Consider the following 19,366-nt stretch of genomic DNA (forward strand, 5'->3'; position numbering starts at 1 on the left):
TTCTAGTGCTGCTCACGTTTGGATGGGTTCCCGTATACAAAAAGCATATATAAAAACATTAGAATGTAATGACGGGAATAAGAGGACTTTTGGGGGAGGGACCCAAACTCAAGGGGCTTCCATACTGTTGCACGTCTCCCCCTTGACGAAATTCTGGATCCGCCCGTGGTGGCGGATTATTTTTTCAGACAGGCTAAGTGGCAACAACAAACCCAGAGCTTGGGTTGTACTTTCCTCGTCCCCACGTATGTTGGTGCTCGCGGCACGGACGCGGTAATTGGGCGGCTCGGTCGACCATATCCTGTCGGTGCGGGCCGGCACCTGGATACTGTGCTGCTCCACTCTCAGGAAACCCCCTGGCCGCCTGTCCGAACCTCTTCGTCTTCATCTGAGCTGTCATCAGAGAAATCACCGGCCGGCGCTGGAGGAGCTGCCGGTGATAGCGGAGCTGCCGGCGATAGTGAAGCTGTCGGCGGTAGAGGGTCTGCCTGGGGTGGAGGAGCTGCCGGCAATAGCGGAGCTGCCGGCTTTGGAGGATTTTCCGGCGCTGGAGGAGCTGTCGGCGATAGCTGAGCTGCCGGCACTGTAGGAGCTGCCGGCGGTAGCGGAGCTGCTGGCGATAGCGGAGCTGCCGGCTCTGAAGAAGCTGCCGGCGCTGGCGGAGTTAACCGCGCTGGAGGGGCCGCCAGCGCTGGAGGAGCTGCCGGCGTTGGAGAATTGCCTGCGCTGGCGGAGCTGCCTGCAATAGCGGAGCTGCCGATGCTGCGGGAGCTGCCAGTGATGGCGAAGCTGACGGTGCCAAAGAAGCTGCCGTCGATAGCGGAGCTGCCGGTGCTGGCTTATCTGGTGGCGCTTTCAGCGCTGTCTCGCTCTCTTACAAGGCCGTTGTCGGCTGAGATCTCCGGTTCGCCTTCAATGCCAGCTTCGTCAGACGACTCTGAGAACAGTGGACTTGTTGCCCCGAGGACAGCCAACGTGTTCATGAAGAGGCACTGTATCTCAGCGGCGGTTAGAGCATGGTTAGCATAACCTCGTCTTGTACCTGATGTTGATGCTGCCGGGCTGGCCGCCGGTTTCTGGCATCATTTTCTCCGCGGTGTCTTCAGCGCCCCACACGGTCGTACACGGTCTATCTCACCGGCGTTGTAACCAACCACAGCTGAGCATGTTATTCCGCGGTCGATCGGCTCCGTGCAGCCAGCGCGTGCCTTATCTTGTTTCTTTTTCAGTTTCATGAGTCGGCGTGTGCGATGCCGAACAGGATCTATGCGATCAGCGAAACGGCCTCAGCTGCAGAAGCGCTCTGGAACACGCAATCGATATGACCTTTCAGCTATGTTGAATGACAGACGTTACCACGACCGCCGTGTGTATGGTGTACTCAGGGACTCAAGAAAACCCAGAGAACATGAGAAGTATTGCTGGAGGTCAACCCAGGGCAGGGACTTTGAATCATCTTCGAAAGGTCAAGAGGCAACGTGCAAATGTAAGTCCAGATAAATTCGGGACAAGCATGCATCTTTACGAAAAATTGGAATCAGGAACAACGTAGCCCATTTCAGTATTGGATGCTGCCGGGCGCTCACCAGGACAATCGCCTCTCTGCTCCATCCAGTGTATGAATATGTGCCTTAAAGGTGGCATCTGCTTGTTGGCTCGAGACACGCTTTGGCGTCTTTTAGGCATTTTAACGTTGAGTTATCATACCGGGCCGAGTTTTCTACACACCTTTAATATTGTTCAGCTGCGTTAAGGAAATGCTGACATCAGTGTCACACACCGTATGACGTTGTTGTTGAACCTGTTGTAGCTGGCGTAGGTCATGAGGCCGCCACTGCCGGCGCTCAGTGAGAAGAGCATCTGTGAAGCGGCCAGCTCCCATGTGCGAATGTCATGAAACTTGCTGAAGTCAGGTGACATGTAGAAGCTGATGCCGTCCATGGCACCTGGCAGCGTGATGCCACGGACGAACAGGACTACCAATACCACGCACGGGAAGATGACTGTGAAATAAACCACCTGCCAGGCATAAATGATCAAAAGTTGACCGCTTGTTAAGGGAAGAACATGTTAAAGTACACAACGGGCCGACAGAAAATCATTTTAGAGTACACAACACTTTACTGTGGAATAGTTGGCTGCTCAACATAAAATCGAACCCCTCTGAGTACCAAGTACAGACAAGTGGTACCGTGACAGGAACGGTGGTACCGTGTTCAGCTCGGTATTGAACTGTGAACAAGTTGAAATATTGACTTCTTCATGCCGAGTAGGCCCGTCTCTACGAGAGCCAGGATGTAAGTCATTCGATATGCTAACATAAAGATGTACTGTTATCCAGCTGTGAATCAAAGCTGTGAAGGAATTGAGAAACGAGGCACTCCTTCGTCTAACGTCGCCTCTACCCGTAGTGATAGAGTGTGGCAGAGTGTCAGACATCCGATAACTATGTGGTACATTTGTGAGTTCGTAAGCAGAAACAGCTCTAAGTGATTCGTCCCTTAAGGCTGATAAGTAACTGACGAATAGAAACAGGCCGACCCGAGGCGGTCACCGTGTCACGATATTGGAAAACACGATAATAAAACTTGGAAAAATTAAAGTTTACCTGGAGTGGTTCTACTGGTGATGTGGGGTCACAGTGTTTAGGACAGGGCATGTGCTTAACAACCACGTGGTCATAAACCATGATCCCAAAGTTTGGGACCCAGACCCAGCCGACCACAACGCTGGAATATATATCTTAAAAGCAAACAGGTGAATAAAAATTAAGCTGCCAAAACAAATCGAAGCACCGAAAAAATCCATAATTATTTTGTCAAGCGTCGGGCTAGTTCACAACTTGGTCCTTTTCGGCTCTTGATGAATTTGAAAGCAAGATAAAAAATGACGTCACCACTGAGCTACAATCGGTGCGACTTCCGTCAGCTGCCATGCATGGGCTGATGAAGAAAAATGACAGACCTTTGACTGTCCTTACACCGTCCGGCCTTACCATGCTTGTCTGCACTCAACAGTCCGTCTGCGGGAGTCACCTTGCCGGAGGACTTGATGCCCTTGCTGAGCGTGGCGAAGATGACCAGCCAGGTAGCTAACACGGCCAGAGCTAGCCCCCACTGGATGCTGCCCAGCTCGCTCACGCCGCTGCTCAGCTTCAGCACCCGACGCTCCAGGTATTCCTCAGGAGCTGAGGCGGTGGAGATTCCGGGTCATCTCCTGACGCTCCAGGTATTCCTCAGGAGCTGAGGCGCGCCCCGCACGCTCATCAGCATGCGGGCGCCCCAAGAACTATAAAGGAGCTGTCGTACCCCATACGATCAACATGCGAGCGCACCAAGTACTCTTAAAGAGCCGCCGTGTGTGAACGCGCGTCACTTGTTTAACGTGTGCGAGCAGAATGTCACAGCACATTGGGCTTGAAATCTTAGCTTCTGGGGTAGCTCTCAAACATATAGAATATCCCCAGGTATGTAGCCTCACTACCTCAATGCCACACTCTCCCGGTGGGATTTCTTGGTCAAGCTTACCCTACCTCTGTTGCAGAGAAGGTGGCTTGGTCACTCTCACCTATCATCCTCTGCCATCGTGGGGTAGGACGGTACTCCTCAACCCACTCTCTCCGCGAGACAATATCCTGACCGCCCTCACCTATCATCCTCTCCCCTCGTAAGATGGGATGGTCCCGTTCACCTCACTCTCTTTCTCTCTCTCCGCGAAACCATAGCCTAATTGCCCTGACCTGAAACCCTTTCTGCTGGTGGGATCGTCTGGTTGACGTGCAGCTGCTTCGCTTGGCTCCGATTGTGAATGCACTGGCCGTGGTTGTAGATCCACCAGCTGCCATTAGCGTTCTCCGACTGGCATGCGTCGAACGCATTCCGGCTAAAGCACGCTGCAAAAGGTGGATCGTGGAACTGAGCGAAAGGTAGGCGTTCATTCATCGTGTCAACCGTGGTTAATTGTTAATAGTAAACGGGAAAAGATATCGTATCCAAACTGAAACCAAAATGTCAGAAATATTACGTTAAGCGTTTGGAAACGTTCCGTTAGAGCCGGCCAAAAATTGACAAAAATTTTTGACTTCTGCGTATGCATAATGCTACATGGGAGTGTAAAGATTCGACACATTCCATGGCAACGAGGTTCTGAAGATGTCTTCCATCGCTCCGCCGAATTAAGGCGATAAGCACTTCAGTGAGCGCTGCTTATGGACGTGTTAAGAATGCTGTTTGCAGCGCCCCGGCGCACGATAGACTGTGGGTCAGTGCTGTCTCAGTTGAAAAAAACGATTTAATAAGGCGAAAATTAAGCACAGTCTGCATTAAAATAAACGCCCCTGACGGAGCCGCTTAGAATATGTTCATATTGCGGGACAAAATAAGTGCAATATTACCTAAAGCCATTTGCATCTTCACGCCTGTCGTAGTGCTCTCATTTCCACTCATTACGGGGCCGTGCAATGGTGTGAGAAATTTATCATGCTTTCTGCAAGAGAGCTTCGATAGCGGTGAGCTGGCGAGCATGGCAATACAATGCCAGCCCTTTGAAGTGCGTTCGGGATTCTTACCCGCGGTGTTGTACTCGTTGTTGCAGTACTGCCACGGCAGGTCGCTGGCCATGCTAAGGTACAGGTAGTACAGGCACCACGCTATCACTATGGTGAAGTTGCAGGAGCTGATTGCGTTGGCAAAAATCATCGCAAAGCCGAAACCTGAAAGTAATTTATGTGGGTATTTTCAGAAGAGGTACACGTTGCCATGTGAGGCTAAAACATTAGGGCACAGCATATTTCACGGTTAGACGAGGTTGTTGGTGTCAAATCAAAATGTACAATCCGTTTCATCACTGCACCTATGAAAACAGTTGAAAGGCACATCACCAAGGGTATCCGATAACACAAACCTCGTCGTATTGGTGCATTTTCACATGCAACCTACAAACGGTGCCTCAGAGACCCTCTCCACACTAATAAGTATGGGGGTAATATGGATACTAGTATGACAAGAGCTAAGCAAGCTACAGACACGCCGGAAATACCATTGCCAACAATAGAAATACAAAATATCCTGGAGACTGTAAGCTTTGAAGGGAATGTTTCACAATTGAGGGCAGTAAAGAAGCCATCAAATATGATACAATAGCTTGCTATAACTATTAATGTACTTTAAAGTGGTCTGTGTGACCAGTACGATGCCTTTCTATGGCCAGAAAGAGTGTATTGGACATCTACATGTACTCAAGATTGCATAGATGTTTACATTATGGATAGTCCCTTTGAAGTTTGGCAAAGTATCTGTAACAGCCTGAGAACAGGTACGTTGGGACGTTAAGATAGACGTTATCAACTTCGCAAATACGATAAGGGACTGGTTACACGCATCGCTCTCGTTCATCTCCCCTCCCCGCTACTGGCAACATAGATCACTGACCTTGGATAGACGTATTTGGTCCTGAATATCCTCACATGACCTATTGTGACCTTATCATATATTATGATGATACCACAACATATTTTCAGTGGGGTGTTCGAGGTCTGCGTCCGAAATTACCCAACAACAATGCCTCTCCTGAGCTCAGCATATGTTTTTTTCTTCGAAAATTACCCATAGAGATAGGTCATAACGTGGGCCAAGGCGATGTACTCTGTGATCAAATGATGATTGTACATGCAAGTTAGCAATCTTTTCCTCATACAAATACACCAAAACTACACAAAAATACGTACAAATCTACATTGTTCACAAAATAGCAAAAAATCGAACTCGCTTAAAATCACGGACTTTGCAGCTTCCAAAAAAATATGAAGCATACAAAATGTATATACTATCATGTTCTATTACTACAAAAAGTTTAAACCGCAGCAAATGGCCCATAAAAAGGTATGTGTGGGTAAAAGTTTTTAAGAAGTTGACCTGTTTGACCTGATCTAGGTCACTGATCTTGATATACCAACGCTTAAAATATGCACGAAGGATGGCAGTTTGATAGATAAACAGGTACTGAAAGTGTCGTGTTGCTGCGAACGTTTGTTTTTGGCTCGTGGTCAATGGTCAATGCAGCTGCTGGCGCTCAGTATTAAAGGGACGTGACCACGTGTGCGCCGTTCTCCTTTCTAAAGATCGCATTCAACGCTTTGACGTGGCATGCAATATCACAGGTCACATGTGTGATGCAAATGAGTGTCCTATCTCATTGACTTATCCAATGCCATTCAATGCCGTTCCTGCATTGTCCTGTCAAGGGTTAATTTGACTACGGTGACCTGGTTTTAACAGGAAAAGTACACAATCTGACTCACAATTGCCGAGATATATCTATAGGATGTAATTTGATAACTTCTAGAGAATGCATACCACAGTTTTCCAATGCCGGTTTTGCGTAGCCTTTGCTGGCCTAGAGTTTGAAATTTTAGGTGGCCCCTGAGGCCTTTGAGGAAATTTCCTTCTTTAACGTTACTCCAGAACAGGTCACTAGGAGCGCCCTTTCTCTATCCCAGCGATGCCGTACACCGTACGCTAACACCAGAAAATAGGAAATCAAGCCGCGGCACTCGCAGCTAAGAAGAAAAACCGAACACAAAGAAGCAGACGAAGAGGTGGTGCAGATCCGGCAGAATTTGTCAATTATCCAATGGACAATGACAAACCTTATAGGAGAAGGCTCAAAGTAGTGACAGCTGAAGTCAGCTATTAACAGTCCGCTAGACACTGCCCAGTGAACTACTTGCACTCATTCAGTGTAAGCAAAAGTTATCGGCCATACAAGTCGGAGAGGCAATTAACTAGTCGATTTCATGCTGGCTATTGGGCTGGATCTCCAGGGAGTCCACTCAGCTGAACGGAATTGTTGCTGAGAGACTCCCAAAGCCAGCACCATTAATTCGGGTATTTGTTTATGGGCATATCTATGCCAGTAATTATGGAACATGAAGGGGGCTAAGCATGGAGCAGAGAAATTTTTCCGCCGATTCGCGGAGAAACCCTGCTCGCGATCACAGTGTTGATGCACGGACGCCTGTGCCAGGCGGAGTGGATGATCCACCTTATCCTCACAGTTGGGCATACCTTTCAGGGCGGGAGCGAAGTTGGCGTAGCCGGCAATGGGTGACATGGCGCTGAACTGGCCCAGCACCAGATCGAGCAGAAAACAAGGTATCCCCAGCACCAGCAGGAAGATGAAGTACGGAACCAGGAACGCGCCGCCCCCATTTTGGTAGCACAGGTACGGAAACCGCCAGACGTTTCTCAGGCCTGCAAAAAAATCACGGCTAGTGCATCGACGGCGCAATGTCCTGGTATTTAAAGCCTTCTTTGTAAAGACGATGCGCTGAATTGACAAGCGTTTTCGTTCATGCAAGTTATCAACGCATTCGCTTAGGTCATCAGGTACTGAAAAATGCTATTGTGATATGCTGGCGGAGGTTTACATACATACACGTTGAGTACGGGGTTTAGTAATGACACATTTCGAACAGCACATCAATCAAAGCCTGACACTGATTGCTTTTATAAATGTTTCAATACCTGACAAGACGCCTCTGCAGCTGGAGGCAGTCTATGTCCTTACCAACGGCAAAGCCCAGAGCAGACATGATAAAGTCCAGCCGGCCCGACCAGTTGCCTCTTTCCGGATTTTCGTCGCCTTCAATGAGGTGCCTGGAACCAGCCTGGACCGGACGCGGTGGCACGGCACCCTGGAATGCATCAGCCGTCTGACTGCCTACCAACTAAGTACCTGCTATGGCGAAACCTCTCTCATGAAAACCTCCCCAAAGGATTGCTCGTTTACAGATACCAAATCGCGCATATCGTTCAGGCGCGAGAACAATGATGTTGTTCAATGGAAAGCTTGCACCGTATGTGTTATGGATCTGTCCCAATAGCTCCGTTGGCTGCAGCGCCTGCCTTTCAATTCACCCACCCACGGCGCGGTGGGTCCGGGCCGCTTGAGCAGCTCACTATTTCCCCTTTGACAGGCATGACTTGCGGCCGGTCATCCACTCCAAGTACTGGGACTAAATCTTAAAAATGACGAAGATACAACAGCTCCTTTCATAATGTAGCAATGTGATGCAAACATATACAACGCAGTGCGGTAACCAGGCTGTAAAGAACTGATCCACGTTTGCATGGGGGTTTGATCTGAGATAGCCAGATACATGGCTATTCCGTGAAATTCACAACCATGGCCCGCTTGTGACCAAAAATGTTCTAGTCTATGAGCTTGACAAAAGTGAATTGGTGCCGACTTTGTCGTTACAGCCTATCATATATATGCATTACGTCATAGAAGCGTCGCGAGAAAGCTACATATCTCAATCACACTTCCCCACAGCTCCCATGAGTCACGATCGACAGTAATCGGTTGTAGGAAATTTGTTTCCAAGCAAGACATGGGGCAGATGTTTCGTGAGCGTTAACACTGCCATTGGTCAACCACGCGGCAGCCAGTGGACGTAAATGGGCCAAAGATGGGTTTTATTTCCGATCGCTAGCGGCGAATACGGCACGTCCTGCGGTCTCGACATTGATATTGAAGCAATGAGAGTTTGGCGCTAACTGCACTCCAATTTCGGTTCGGCTGTAACTCAGACTGAATTTGCCGCATTGCATTGATGTATATGCTGCACCCGTTCGAAATTAATGCCTTGAATTTCGTTGTACCTATGCGTGTCTACCTGCCACCATATTACTGACATATCAATAGATAAGTTGATGTGCTGTAAACATGGGCATGACGATACAAAATAGCGACAGCGTGAATGTAGCAAGAACGGTGGAGATATGTTTTGAGCAGCTTGATTTCTGTCCTTGGTGGGACAGCAATCATTTGGATTAGCTTGCTGTTGATAAATGCTGTCTTACGCTTGCTCGAAATCTACCCAACACTAGACCAACCACCCTGAGGCAGCTCAGACTATCTTTGGTCCTCCTTCTTAGCATGAGCTGGCCCTATGGCAAGGGTTATATCCACTGATATAACCCCTAAATTAGACTTTGAGATGCATGATGGGATCAAATATCAATATAACAGCATGCAAATCAGTACCAATCGTGAGATCTCATTGAGACTAATAAATTAGTGATTTTGCTAAGCTCTATCTTTATCAGGTTGGAAACGCCAGGGATATCGCATTTTCCCCGCTATCAATTCACGTTACGAAAAACGGCGAATCTGATTGAGTGTTAAAGCTCTCAGTTTACAGCCGATTAAAGGGAGTGTTCTACGTTTGTGTGGGGTTTTAAGCTGAACTAGCCGTTTTAAGACCATTCGGTGAAGTTCACAGGCCTGCCCTTCTTAAGACCTTAAACCGTCTAGTTTCTTAGCTATACGCGTGCAAAGATGTGCAGACTATGTTGTGCCGACTATTTCAAGGTCATGCAGGCATATATGCCCCGTATCAACGTCATTCAAATCCTGCCACCCCATAGATCATGTGGCATTTAAGGCCAAAAAGAAGGTTATCGTGAAGCCTTTCAAATCTGGCGTCCGTAAGCACGATTTGCAAATTTAGCGGACGTCGGTTCGCACTCAGTGTTGAGCAAGCACAACAATGTTGAGCAATCTGTATACGTTTCACTGACAAATCGCGATTTGTGCTACATAATAAAAGAAATTGGGCATAATGTCTTATTTCACGGCAGTGTGAATTGCAATCGAATAAGCTGAGGATAGCTCCATAGCAGAATATGTACATACAAGTAAGGAATTAAAATCACAGACGGATATGCACAAACACTACAACGAAGGGTAAAAACAAGAGCACGCAATGATGTTTGGCTCAGCAAACACGTCCAGCACCGACAGTGCCATCTTCCGGCGAGGTGAAGTGCTACACGTAAGTGCTAAGGTGACAATTTTGCTCGGCTATTTTGGCAGCATCTCAACGTCACACACGTTTCACGACACAATCCAACAATGACGTATTGAACAGCATATTTTGCTAAAAAAGAGAAATGCTGCTGTCTAAAGGAGGCTTTTCCACTGAAAAGTGTACTGATAGTTATGTGTGCTCATTTCATCATATCTGATGCTTGCTCTTATATCTTGAAACGTGGATCATTGCGTTCAAATAAGCACAAGTTGTTTTGTAGGGTGTAGTCTGTGCCGTCGACTAAGAGAAAATTCAGATCGCCCACCAATTCTGTTGAGATCCCTGCAAATTTGGCAGAATGGATAATAATAATACCTTCCGGGGGTCCGTACTTTTTCAGCGTGAGTCCAAGACACCCCGTGTTCGAGTTTTGTTTCGCTCAGTTTCTTTGAATACAGCACCATCCATGTAAAGCATCAGATAGCATGTTTGTACATTTTGTAAGGGAGGAGCAGAGGGAACTGCGAGGAAGCATAAAAAAACGGAGCTCACAGGACAGGGGTGCAGTGGGGCAAAACGGCGTGTTTCTATCAGAGATGTCAAGGTCCTAGTGCGACCTTAAGGGACTTGAGGGATAAAGGGACTTGTCCATATTTTAAGGAACTGGGATGTATGGCAGCCATCTTTGACAGCGCGTTTCTTTTCCCGGAATCCATAAACAGGAGAGAGTGGTGGACGTGTCACTTCGCGTATGTCCAGCGGTCGGGTTGTGCCGTCAGTGACGGCGCGGCCGACGCCTAACTCTCACGCAACATGTGTCAGCTCATGCACGTCGAGGGGCGTTTCCGGGTGACCCCAACATTCACGTGCGCTGGCTCTGGAACACTTCGGGCATGTAGGACATCATAGCAATATCTAGTGCACGGCCTGACATGGGTGAACGTACTGAGCTTGCAGACAACGCGAGAGTTTGTGCTGAGTGACAGACAGCCGGTGCCGGAATTAACGGGCGATGGACGAGCGGCAGAGTTTGTGGACTCCTCAATGTTCTTGACAGCGAGGAGTAGGAACGACGATGACATAGGCGACGGGAGGTGGATGATAGGACTCCGAGCCACTGGGGAGAGGTGTCTTAAGGCGCAGCCGACAGCGATTGCAGCCGGTAATGACCGGAGTGTATATGCTATACTTGAATGACGTTGAGCTGTCGCCTTGGATGGGGAAGACATGTGGCGCGACAAAACAATCGCCAGCGGGTAGGCCGTGAACTGTCAGCTTATGGAGTGCTGAAATGTTTGTGGACTTAATGAGGTGTTCCGAGACGGGTGCCAGATTGGCATGGGATGGTCGGAAATGATAGAATGCATTTGGAACTGTAGCAGCTCTAGCTAAGTTTCGCCGAAATGGTGCGACGATAGGTAGGAAAAATATGTCGTAGGCTGAGCATTCGACGGCAAGCTGTGTATCTACTTGATCGCGTATCACAGAGGTTTCGCTTGGCTAGCTGGTGGCGCAGAACGTATTCAAACGGATGGGCTTTGTAGAGACCAAAAGCGTTCGGCCATGTCTGAGATAAGGGCGTTTTTGGGTTGCTACTGCCATAGCGATAGGGGAATACAGCTAATGAACTAATACGTCTCTATGGAATAACACTACCATGCACAAATAGAAGATACTGTAAAATAGGCGAATTCATGTAGTTGATAGCAAGGCAGTTTCCTACTAACACTTTTGAATTTCATCATGCACAGGGAGAATGCACCGTTGGGAATTTTTTGAATGCTAGCTTATGCCCGTCATGCTAGCCAGATATCTGAATAATTTTTAGACGTCTAACGCCAATGTTACGTGAATGAGCGGCATGTAGAAAAGTACATGAAAGAAAGAGCCTTCTGTGCCAATGTTTATCCGATCAAACAGATGCACTGGCCTAGTTTTTATCGCGAGAGAAAAAAGGCAACGCAAAAGATGTAGGAAGCACTTTTCCTATCGTCCAAAGAACTTTTTGAAAGTCCTGGACCGAGATGAGGTTTGTATGGAGAATGCCAACTTTTGTCAGACTGTTGCAAACTTTGAGCCAGACTGTTAACTAGGTTGTTTAATCGGTGATGTAGTTTGCACAGGACTTGGAATAGTTCAAAATGAGGGCCCGAAACATGCCAAATGTACGTTACGGTGCTCACTACACCTGCTGTCTGATTCACGAAGTTATGTAGTGTATTTGTAGTAGATTTCATTCGTGAAGTCATCGCGAGTACCTGAATGTTAGTGTGAGTGACTCTGTTTAGCTGTTTGCGTTTACCATTAACAGCTTTTTGGGTCGAGTTTATAAGAGCAAGGGCTCCATTGAAATGGCGAGTCAGTATTTTGTCCTCTTGTCATGGTATCGGCATTTTAGCCTGGAGATGGCCTTTTCCTGCTCGGTGGCTATTCCGAACAGATAAGACATAACATTACCAATACCACTGATACATTTTCGTCGGGGCCGTCCGTTTCTGCAAAATCTGCGGAAAGGCGTTCTACGGAAAAAGGATTCCACCATGTAAACCTTAAATCATGCTGGTGAGGCGTGTTATTGTGCGATTCACCCCTTATGAGGTAATTAATTAACAGTTGATGGAGGTAGTCCGCCAAGCCCTTTATATTCTTTTTTTGTCTTTTTGATTTTCTACCGTATGACTTTGCGTCCGAATCAATGACGTTTTAACTGAGATAGACCGAGTCCATGAATTGTAATTTGGTTTGATTTTACACATGGGGTGAAATACATGACTGGGTCGCCAGGGGTTAGAATCAAGAAGAACAAGTGGTTCATAGTACCAGGACGATCACCAACTGTCAGAACTTATTGTAAAAATCAGCGCCTTTTCAGGATATTGCGCTGGACAACACCGCTAAATATATGACAGTGCTGCACAGTACGGTCTTCACCATCTGCGAATTTGTGCCGGAGCATTGGTATCGATACGACCAATATCACGTTCGTCTTTCAGCTGAACAGCAGAAGTGCGAGGTCCTTTGTCATCATGCGGATCATCAAGCCTCGGGCAGCTCGTATCCCTTTGTTTGGCAGTAGTTAGGAGGGTCCAGAAACCATCCTCATGTCGTCACGTAGGCATTTGCGATCGCGATGCGTATCCATGTGAGGGTACAGGATTACTGTCTACTCAGTCCGATAAAATTGTTGATGTCATCCATCAGTAGTCCGTTCCGTATAGGGTGGTTCCCACCCAGTAATAATCTCCTGGCACGTGGGCTGTTAGCACGTCTATAGCATGTGGCTTGTCAGCATCGTCTGCATTTGCCGCAGTAGGACGGCCAAATGCGCGGCATGTTCGTGGGGGACAACGTTACCGAATTTTTCTATGTAGTTAATATGTTCCTCAGCAGGCCATCGTTTCATTACGTCATGGACTTTTTTGTGACGTCAGAGTCGCTGACGGACTGGCCGATTCAGAATTTCCGTTGAAGCGGACAGGCTGACTCACTTGTGGTATCTTAACTTACTTATAGATGGGGCGTTTGCTGGCGTCTGTTCGCTGAACCCGAGTGTCGTTGTGTGCGCGTGTTTTAGCACTTTCTCGTGATGTGCTTGTATATTTGTCCAAGACTGTTTCACTAATATTCATGTAATCGGTCATGGCGTTTTTCTTAAGTTATTGGTTTCCATGTCCCATTTCCGTCATAATTAGTACCACTGCCCAACTTCCTGTATCATGTAACGCGAAACGTGATTTGTGTTCGAAACTTGCACTCAACGCTTCAATTGATTGCATACCAGCTAATGTTCGCGATATGACGAACGGCGAATAATAGCGAGGGTTGAGGTCGGGGTCCGAAACCACATGATACGAGTACAGCCAGATGCCGATTGGGTGACTGACTTCCCTGCTGATACACCATGTACGACGGCGCATATGCTGCTGATATACCATGCATGACCGCATGTATGCTTTGTGTTGGTCGCGAGCGTTGTGTGTTTGACCGACCGTTTTATGTAAAGTCTAAAACGAAGTTCAGAATAGCCATACTGTGTAGAGTTGCCTCACGACGTGTACAAATACAAATACAAATACACGTCCCCCACGTCCCCCATGGTGTCACCGCCCCTGAGCTGGAGGTAAAAACTGATGTCGGCGTCGTTTGAAATTTTTTCAGGGTTGCAAGATGCGACCAATGTCGCGCTGTGGCTACACCACCGATGAGACGCAACAATAGCCAAGTCGTAGGAAATGTCTTTTTGAAAAAACTGCACCCGAAGCCCCGACATTTACATCGCATTACACCGTATTCTTTTCATGGACCGACTTCTGACTCACTTAACGGATTCGTGAGGGGTTGAAGGATATCCCAGCATTAAGTATCTTGGAATCGATTTTCTTAGTCGTACAGAGCAGCTGTTGAATAATTTACCTTTTATTTTACAATTACCCTCAGCATTGTGACAAGAAAGGCGATGGTTTCGAACAAGTTGCCAAGGAGTTTTACTCCCATCTGTGCCTGGCTATCAATATTACCAACGCAATGTCTGCCATGTGAGTTGGCTATTTTAGCTCAATGGTAAAGATACAAGTTCTGTCAAATGGGAAGCAAGTTCGTGACGGTCAACCTCAAATGCCCGTGTGAAGCTATGCTTGCGACATTCATCCAAGCAGACATCGGTAAGATCGTGTGCGCTGTAGCGTGCGTCAACCTTTGGCAACGGCATTTTTTAGCACGACATCAGGGCGGCTCCGGCAACTACCTTTTTAACATTTACGGAAACATCACCACTTTTGCGCTCTGAATCCAGTCATAATGCTGCGAGAAAAAAAAAACGATGGCATTACAACTGTTCCATACACGCCTGTCGCGGAGCCCATGCTGGATCGAGAACTTTGCAGAATTATGACAGCGTGAAGAGAAGCTCGTGCCAAAAATAAAGACACCAAATGGGTCAAGAGAGTCGGCTGCAACTTTCCACGTACTTTCTCAAAGACGGTTTACTGGAAGCCCGCTTCGTTTAAGGGATACAATCCAGCATCCCTGCACCCTATTGTATGCACCCACCTGAGGCCTGTCCGCCACTGGAATCTGCGCTCCGTTGTCGTGGGCAGCCATATCGGAAGTACCGGCTGGCGTGTGTACGCCGCAGCAGAAGACCGCCTCAGGACCTGACCAGCGCTAGCCTAATCTGCCACTCCGCCGCGGCGCCCAGCCGTGTGCTGGCAGTCGCAGGGGCGCAGCCAGGAGTTCCAGCCAGCTCCAGCCAGGGGGGGGGGGGGAGGGACGGAGCCCAATGCGGGGATGGGGTGGGCCATACGCCCCCCTGGCACCCGTAACCAGCTATAGCAGACACGTTTGTTCTCCGCTGCAATCAGTCACGCATGGCGCGCCTGTTCTCCGCTACAGTCAGTCGCACAGGGTACGTCTGTTCTCCGCTGCAGTCAGCTGTGCTGGGAACGTCTGTTCTCCGCTACAGTCAGCTGTGCTGGGAACTCTGTTGGCAACTGCAGCCATAAATGCAAGCATCTGCATCTACCGGCTCCACGTATTGCGCCGATGTGGGGGCCCTGAGGGCTTCTTGTACGCACTGCGCATACATAATGCCTTTGGACACGATGGCGATTTGAATTTGCGATGGCGATGACGATGGCGACGGAATTCGTATGCACATCGGGAGCGGCCACCGGGCAGCACTTCAATAGAAGTCAAAGGTGACCGCTGGTCCGTTGGTGCTGGGTCCAGCCACTGGATGGCGGTAAGGTCAGCAGCGGCCCGGTCACCTCTGGTCGGATTTACGGTGCTGACTGGATGGCTGGAGCGTGCTGCGAGTCCAGCTCGGAACGGTGATGGGTTCCGGCTCGCCCCAACCATGCGCCGGTGTTCGGCACGTGCCGACTGACAATACACGCCAGTAGCTCGGCATGGACGGACCAGGGCAGCAGAGGTATGCACCAGGGGCGGCGGCGCTATTGGTGGCGTGGGGGATGCCCCCCCCCCCCCCCGACGCGCTCAGAATTGGGAGATCATCGCCCGTAACTTCAAAGAGACGGATTGCCGGACGCATACACATGCGCTCTGGATGAGCATCAGAACAGACTCTCGCTCAAAACGCTAAACATACCTGACATGATTACTGGAACGCCATAGGAATAACAAGCCGAAAATATTGCCCTTTTTGCCGAACTGAACCTACTTCTTTCAAAATTTGTCACCACAATATCACATCCCCTGCTTTTCCGCCCGGTGCGATGACCGGGGCTGTGGTTTTGCCTAGTTCTGTGCTCCCGCGATGTAATGGTTCCGACTTACTTATACTGTGCATGCAACCTTTCATGAACCAGGAAATGGAGCGTGAAGAACTCAGCTCGGGTGTCTGGAGATGAATGTCAGCTCAGGTGTCTGGAGATGAACGTCAGCTCAGGGGTCTGGAGATGAACGTCAGCTCAGGGGTCTGGAGATGAACGTCAGCTCAGGTTAAGTGTGGCCTCACCCAAATTTATTGGCGTGGTATCGTGAAACCCTAACTTGACCTATGACTGCTCCGTCGAAGGGTCCGTGGTTACTTATAATATTCTGTGCGACCAACATGCCAGGAATGTTAATTCACATAGCCTGTACCCACACATCACAAGCCCGTGTCAATAGACAGCGTATTCCTTTGCTTTTAGATCAATATGTCCTGAACATATGAAGCAACCAACCTAATACATTCTATAGGCTTCTACAGTGCAACTTACGAAAGCTCAATGAATCTGGAAGCATAAGTCTTAGTTTCGCTCTTAAAACCCTCCCTCCCCCCCCCCTCCCCCGGTGTCGGAAATCTTGAACGGTTGGGCTGGCCACTAATTATCCCACCTTTTTAACCTGTAAGTCACCGAAGGCACGCACCCAGATCAGGACTGTCCCGCACAGCAGCTTTTCGGCACGGTACAGCCTCAGCTTCCCGGGTTTGAGCTCATTTGAGAGCTTAAGTGCGCTGGAGCACGAAGGGTTCTATTTAAGCCGCGATTATGCACACGTTTTAGTGAAGTGAGTGAAAGGACAAAATCCTGTATCAAATTACAATCCCAAGAATTGAAACTTCCTTGACATGAATCTTAAACCAAAGATAAAACTGAACAGCTCGAAGGCTCAGGACTAACCTCAGTCACCATGACCCTGTTCCCGTTACCCCATAATCCGAGGGAGCTCTCACCAGCATTGTTGGTCAAAGGGAAGGTTGGATTGCTACCAACGACCCTGCATGACATCAGTGAGAGTCAGTCGCTGGAAGCCCCAAACGTAAACAATCCAGCGTCCAGCATACATTTCTGAATCTGCAATTAATGTTAGTGCGAGGTTGGACAGATTGGTCGGGTTGGGTCGTGGTTATCTCATTTTGACAATTGTCTACCTGCGTATTCGGAAAATGCTATTACCGTCACTGACACCAGCTATTTAGGCCAGTTGGCTGTATCTCACCTACTGGGAAAGTATTGATGGTAATGGTCGGCAGACAGTTTTGAGACTGGGATGCCAAAGAAAAACAAATGCACATGTGAAAGGAATCGATTTCACGACTATTTAACTCGTGCTGATGCCAGACGCACCTACCTACTTACCAACATATTTCCTCTGTAGCTTAACCCTGGCATTGAGAACTACCTAGACAGTATTGTCCTACGCCCAGAGAGCTTCCGTGGGTCCATGCAGGCTGGGTGACCTGATCTGTACGCTCTTCGGACGATTCCCCGGGTTTGAAATCGGGCACTGTTATATTTATCTGACACCAGGGTCCACCTACACTCCGTATTTTTATAGCCACACATTCAGCCGGCCACCCAGGCGCGTGTTAGAGCTCGTGTGCGTATCCGCAGTTATCACATATGAAAGCCTACCAGTTTGCACTGACTTGTAAACACACCAGTTTTGTGAAAGAGAAGGGGTGCAATGCACCTCTCTTGTACACTGAAAAGTAAAATTTGTTGACGGCTTAAATTTATGTGCTGAGGTAATTCGCGATGTTTTTGGTTACGTATTCACGATAAGGCAGTATTCACAAAATATGCACCTATCGCAACCCGTTTACACGCACGTTCTCGACACCAAGATCCATTCTAAAATGCATTATAAAATTATAAAAGACGTTCATCGACAAAACATATACACTTCAGTCAATGTAGCACAAAATATAAGCACTCATCCAGGCAATGAGAAACGCTTCCAAACTGGGTAAAAAATCGGTAGAGCATAGCCAGGGCAACATTTAACCAACAATTTAATAAAGAACATTATCCACAACCTTTCCCCAAACACGCTTAGGCACGTGCCATCCCGTCGAGAATGCTTCCCCACACGGTGTCGCCGCTTGTTCCAATGATCACACACTGCGAGCCTGCTGTACTTCTGTACTTTTTCTATTCAGGCTGCTGTGCCTCTGAACGGAAAGCGAGCTTTGCCTCTCAAGCGAGCGCCTCAATTCGAACGTGCGGCAAACGAGGCGTCTGTCACGGCAGTGGCACGCGCTGCGCAGGTTGATTGCAACCAGGGCAAAGATTGTAACAGCACTGCCAGCTGTGCGGGCTCTCCAGTGACCGTGCGGTTACACGTCTGCACGGATGTCGCGTACTCGGTGCTCGATGAACTCACCCAATACCCCCGGAGGGCACTGACAATGGTTGTTTTTTTTCGAAGGCCCGCCATTATTATGACCGATTAATGCTTTTTAAACGCATCACCTACGCGGTGCCCACAGCGATCTAGTAGGGTACATTCGGCAACATGAATGATTTTACTGTTGGGATTCTTTTATATCACAAGACAGTGATGTAATTGGACAACTAGAATCAGTGTGCACTTCTGCACAGTCGCATGAAGCGATGTCCAGTGAAAGGTTTCGTAAAAAATAACACTCTGATCATTTTACTTTCACCGCGGAGATGAGTCAGTCATCAGAACGGAACAACTCGGGGGTTTCTAATGCGCTGACACACTCCAAAGAGCTAGTTGGTACCTTGCTTTTGCTTTGACAATTGGTGGGTTCTCCCTCATCCGGTCGTATGCGAACCACTTACGCACTAATACAAGGGCTTCGCCCATGACTTTAACAACTGGTTCAATATTTTCTGCGTCTCCTACAAGTGCTCCGAAGTTATCCCGCACTTTGTCAGCTTTGTAGCACCAGCGAGATGATCACGTTCGTTTTTTATTGTGATGAACAAAATGACATCCGTGGACGAAGCCTGGTGCACGCTGCAGGTATCGGGGCCAGCGATACTGTCCGAATTGATGTTTTGTTTATTGTGAATGCCGCTGAGGGTTATCAAATAGCCATGGTCGTAGCCCGTCATGAAATTCCTGCGCTTCCAGCAACAAGCAATGAGAAATTAGTTTAATGTCTTCTATACCAGAACTAGTGGCATTAGCGCTACCTGGCCAACACCTATGGCTCGAATATGCTATCCGAGACATTTAAGATTGTCATATCCTTTAAATGATTCTAATGTCGCCCGTGCTCACTCGGATTATCAGGGAATTGTATGAAAAATGCGTCGAAAGCTGTTGGCACCCCATATACTCTTTTAAGAC

At 48.2% G+C, this 19,366-nt stretch overlaps 1 protein-coding gene across 1 annotated transcript; it reads right to left on the reverse strand.

Moving 5' to 3' along the window:
* Positions 1 to 408: 408 nt before the first annotated feature.
* On the reverse strand, positions 409 to 7,591 carry LOC119111721 (sodium- and chloride-dependent glycine transporter 2-like). The gene is made up of 7 exons (XM_037235528.1): positions 7,567 to 7,591; positions 7,065 to 7,250; positions 4,568 to 4,711; positions 3,740 to 3,892; positions 3,036 to 3,187; positions 1,781 to 2,019; positions 409 to 739 (listed from the first exon to the last, which is right to left on the reverse strand). The coding sequence occupies exons 1-7, from the start codon at positions 7,589 to 7,591 to the stop codon at positions 409 to 411; spliced, it is 1,230 nt and encodes a 409-aa protein (XP_037091423.1).
* Between the last annotated feature and the right edge of the window lie 11,775 nt (positions 7,592 to 19,366).

This window comes from Pollicipes pollicipes, unplaced genomic scaffold (genome assembly GCF_011947565.3).
Source record: "Pollicipes pollicipes isolate AB1234 unplaced genomic scaffold, Ppol_2.1 Scaffold_7261;HRSCAF=8764_pilon_pilon_pilon, whole genome shotgun sequence".
Lineage (NCBI taxonomy): Eukaryota > Metazoa > Arthropoda > Thecostraca > Pollicipedomorpha > Pollicipedidae > Pollicipes > Pollicipes pollicipes.

Bases quoted from the DNA above. Each gene is read 5' to 3' on its own strand.
- LOC119111721 (XM_037235528.1), bottom strand. From the start codon at position 7,591: ATGTCTGCTCTGGGCTTTGCCGTTG. The intron at 3,188-3,739 runs GTCAGGGCAATT...CCACCGCCTCAG, and splicing joins ACCAGCAGAAAGGGTTTCAG to CTCCTGAGGAATACCTGGAG. The intron at 2,020-3,035 runs GTGACTCCCGCA...TATGCCTGGCAG, and splicing joins GCATCAAGTCCTCCGGCAAG to GTGGTTTATTTCACAGTCAT.